At 38.3% G+C, this 4,987-nt stretch overlaps 1 protein-coding gene across 1 annotated transcript; it reads right to left on the reverse strand.

Moving 5' to 3' along the window:
• Window positions 1-3,725: 3,725 nt before the first annotated feature.
• Window positions 3,726-4,670, reverse strand: LOC113913535 (olfactory receptor 1440-like). The gene is given in 1 exon segment (XM_027577847.2): window positions 3,726-4,670. A coding segment is annotated over 1 exon segment (945 nt).
• Window positions 4,671-4,987: the final 317 nt, after the last annotated feature.

The following is a 4,987-nucleotide window of genomic DNA, read 5'->3' on the forward strand; positions in this document are numbered from 1 at the left end:
TTACAAAATTTATTCCAGTTTACTTGCCATTTCACATTCTTTGGTTAATGTGGTCATCTTCATAACCATGTAACATATTCCTGCCAATCCATATGTAACTCTAATTGGCACGAGCCATATTTTAATTGCATAAAGAGAAAAAAACGCTATTTCAAGGAAACCTATGGTGAATCTCTTCATTTCCACTTCTGATCAAAGGGCCTGCCCCCTCCTCCTTCTCAGTTCCTCACTTGGGTCAGTTCTGTCCCAAGAGCATGGAGCTATCCAGTGTGTCTTGCTGCTGGGGGTTTGCTAGGACCCTGGGAGTATTAGTCAATCATGGTTTTACCACAGCCTGTGGTCTAAGAGTCTGAGACTGTGCAGGGCTATGCAGGAATCAAGTATGGTTGTAAGTGTACTATGTTTCTTAGTAAAAGTCTGTCCTCTTATGTTAATATAACAAGGGCAGTTTCATATGGTGACTTAGGAATGGAGATTGGGTTGTGTTTTACTTGATTTTTAAAATTTTCTTAAGACGTTTAATTTCCATAGTTCATTTCCTTTTTCATTACCAAATCTCTATGGAATACCCGTCACAGAAACAGTGCCTTCCCAAGAGTGTCGCCTTTGGTCCTATGCACTTTCCATCACAGTTCTCCATTTTGTGGGATTTTTTTAAAGCTTTATTGAGATATACTTCACATATTATAAAATTTGCCCATTTCAAGTGTGCAATCCAGTGCCTTTTAGTATATTCACAGAGTTTTGTGACCATTACCACAATCTAATTTTAGAAAATGTTCATCAAAATAAACTCCATGCCCATTAGCAATCACTCCCCTTGCCTTCTCCCTAGGCAACCACTAATCCACTTCCCATCTCTATAGATCTCCCTATTTTGAAGATTTCATTAAAATGGAATCATGCCATATATGGTCCTTTGTGGCAGACTCTTTCACTTAGCATGATGTTTTCAAGGTTCATCCTTGTTGTAGCATGTATCACTACTCCATTCCTTCTTATGGCTGAATAATATTCTACCACATGGATATACCAAGCCTCTACACTTTGCTTTTTTTTTTTTGAGATTATAATTGACATACATTATATTAATTTCAGATATATAACGTAATGATTCGATGTTAATATATTATTGGGAAATGATCACCATAAGTCTAGTTAACATCCATCTTAATTTTTTGTGTGTGATGAGAACTTTTAAGATCTACTCTGTTAGCAACTTTCAAATATACAATACCATATCATTAACTAGAGTCACCATGCTGTCCTTTACATCTCTATGATTTATTTGATAAATGGAAGTTCATACCTTTTGATAAACTTCACCCATTTTGCCCACACTCCATTCCACTCCCTCTGGATACCAGCAATCTGATCTCTGTATCTGAGTTTGGGGTTTTTTTGTTTTTACTTTTTTTAGATTTAACATATAAGTGAGATCATATAGTGTTTGTTTTTCTCTGACTTATTTCACTGAGCATAGTGCCTTCAAGGTCCGTTCATGTTGTTGCAAATGGTAAGGACGCCTCCTTTTGATGCCTTTGTTTTCAGCACTCTGAGTGGCCAGGTCTCAGACCTGTTCTCAGTATTTCTCCCTTTGAGGAGCAAATATCTTCCTTCTGGGGGAGATTTAACCTGTTTCACCATAGCTAATCCTTATTGCCTTATCCTCTTACTGATAATTCCAATATCTGAAGATTTTTAGGTATGTTAATATGGACAATTTTTTCCCCTACTTGTTCTCAGTTATGGGGGCTTGACTCTCTATATACGCTTGTGCCTTTATTTACTATAAACTGTTTTTTTTGTTGTTGTTTTTTGAGCATAATCTGAGGGATTCTCACTTATTTACACTAAGGGTATAGTCGCCTGGGCTTTATGTGCAGGTTGCCGTCCAAATCACCTGGGGGCACACCCTGAGTTTTGTCTTCTAGCCTTCACCACCCATAGTTGACATAGCAGAAGCTAAGGTCTCCAGCATTCAGGAGGATTCTCCAAGAAGAAAGCCATTTTTAGCACTTGTTTACTTCCCTGGGCTCCTGGTTTCACTTCACTTAGGGGCTTAGCTTGTTCTTCCTTTTCATTAAATTAAGTGGAAATTCACTTAAAAGATGATTTTATTTCAAATCCAACATTTCAGTTGTTTCAGTTAGGAGGGTCATTTAGGTATCTATAATTCACCACACTTCCAGATGCAGAAATCCTCAGGAAACTTCATTCAGCTGGTCTTTAAAGATATTTTTAATTCCCCTTCTTTTTGAACATATCAGTCCACCTATTTTATATTTGCATTGAGACAGTTACCATTCCTGATATCTTTATAGGTCTGAATGACCATGTCTTCTTGGCTTTCACCCATTAGGTCTTGTTTCCTTGTGTACTTTGAGATTTGTGTCACCCAGTTTTCTTTAAAAAGTTATTTAGGAAAATTATTTGAACCTGCATTTAAGATTCTCTCTTAGTCTTAAAAGGGGATTTGCATTTGCTTCTGATTGGTACTTGAGGGTACTACCAACTTGGAACTACTTGAAAATAAATTCTCAGCTAAAGATTCCTTGAACTGCACAGGTAGTATGAATTCAGACCACAAACCTCCACTAGGGCATGTGGTTACAATTTCTGAGTTTACTTTTTGCCATACCCAGCATGAAGCCGGAGAGAGTCAAGATTTCCTTTTTATGAAATAGGATTTTTTTTCCTCTTAATTTCCTCTCACACTGAAGTACAGTTGATTGGACCCTCATATGTATGTCTGGGTCTCCTATCAAAGTCCCAGGCAGCCCCAGGCTTGGTCTCTCTTTCCCCAAGCCCACATGCCTGTCAAAATACTGATCCTTTCAGATTTCAGCAGATTCCCCCACTGTGAAAGCCATTGTCAGAGCTGCCTTTACTCCCAGGATTTCTGATTTTACTTTATATTTGGGTTCTGAAGGTTTCCTATTTTCTTGCCTGCTCAGAAATCTATTTTAAAATATTTTCTAAAAACATTTGTTCCAATATCTTCAACTTTGCCGTAATGGGTACATTTATGCTATCCAGTCTGCCATAATAACAGATAATAATTTGGACTCTATCTTAGAGTCCAAATGGTCATTTCTTTCTTTTGTATTTTAGCTTTCCCAGATCAAGGTAGTACCATGGAAATACCCCTGTTCATTCACTTACAAGCTATTGATGTTGAGTTCTAGAAATAAAAACCCAGAAAATAAACTCTAGACCAAACTCCCTATGGCAGATCTCCCTTCAGGGAAGTTAGGTCACAGTCTGAAGTAATGCTTCTCTCCATTTCCCCATCTCAACTAACTAGAATTTCCTCAGGCACCCAAAGTGTTTGAAGTCTGGGACTAAGTGGTCATGATTCTGCTTGTGATGTGTATGACAAAGACTACTGGTCTTGTGTTTAGCCCTAATCTCTCCAGCCTGCAGGCAGAAGTTCTGAAAGAATATGTAAGGGTCAAACACCAAGGAACTGAAGGTTTATATTAATATAACAATTAATAAATTAACTGCTTTGTGAGGTCATTACTGATATACAAGAGTAGAGCTAACTGTCAAGATTCAAAGAAGCCATAGCATTTGCATTGCACTGAGCCAGTCCTGGATTTAGATGGGTTGACTCATTTGCAATCCTGCCAGAGGATCACTAGGGTTGAATAAAGTTAAATGCATTTCCCTTGCATAGTCTTGAAACTTTCCATCACCAGGGCCACCAGCCTACCAGACCTTTAACTGTGACAATGGGAAAATGCTCTCTTCTTATACCTCTTAAGGGCATCTTTGATTTCCTTGTTCCTCAAGCTGTAAATCAAAGGATTCAACATAGGGATCACCACTGTATAGAAGACTGATGCCATCTTGTCATGGCCCAGAGAATTATCAGTGCTGGGGTTCATACAGACAAAGAGACCTGATTGAAAAAAACAGATCACTGCTATCAGATGAGAAGTACAGGTGTTGAAAGCCTTGGATTTGCCCTCACCAGAGCTGATCTTCAGGATGGTAGCAATGATATAACTATAAGATATCATGATGACAAAGACAGATATCACACCAAAAATCACTGCTATCACAAATTTCATGACTTTTAGGAAAAAGGTTTGAGAGCAGGATAGGACTAATAATTGAGGCAGATCACAGAAGAATTGGTTGATAACATTTGGCCCACAGAAACCGAACTGAAGTAAAGCACACAGTTGGATCAATGAACCAAAGAAGCCAGTTATATAGGCTCCTACCATCATCTGGACACAGAGGCTGGGTGACATGATGGCAGTGTAGAGCAGAGCATTACAAATGGCAGCATATCGGTCATAAGCCATGGCTGCCAGGAGACAGCACTCAGTCAGACCCAGGCTAGAGAAGAAGTACTGCACAGTTCACCCCAAAAATGAGATGTATTTAGGCTTCTGGAAGAAGTCTGAGAGCATTTTTGGGGTTGTGGAGGTAACATAGCACAAATCTAAGAAGGATAAATTGCTGAGGAGGAAGTACATGGGTGTATGTAGGTAAGAATCCATCCTAATCAGGATGATGAGGCCCAGGTTCCAGGCCACTGTCAAGAAATAAGAACCCAAGAATACTGCAAAAAGAACAATCTTGAGCTTGGGATAATCTGAGAATCCTAAAAGGATGAATCTGATGACTATTGTATTGTTCCTTCCTCCAGCCATTGTCTTGAAGTATCTTCAATCTGCAGAAAGGTCCCTGGGTTAATGATTGACTATCTCAATATTATGAAACTTACTTGTTTTGAATATGGTTTCATTGTTTGAACAAAAAGTTATCCACAGTTGAGACATCTTTTTTAACATAAAAATTTTTTAAAAAACCATCGGAGAGACCATTTCACAACTACTCTTAATAGTTTGGAATACATTCTTGCAAATATTTCTACACACACACACACACACACACACACACACAAAATGTTACCAAATTGTTTCTAAAAGTTGGTACCAATTTACACAAGTATCAAGATTTTATGACA

Source organism: Zalophus californianus, chromosome 11 (assembly GCF_009762305.2).
Source record: "Zalophus californianus isolate mZalCal1 chromosome 11, mZalCal1.pri.v2, whole genome shotgun sequence".
Taxonomy (NCBI): domain Eukaryota; kingdom Metazoa; phylum Chordata; class Mammalia; order Carnivora; family Otariidae; genus Zalophus; species Zalophus californianus.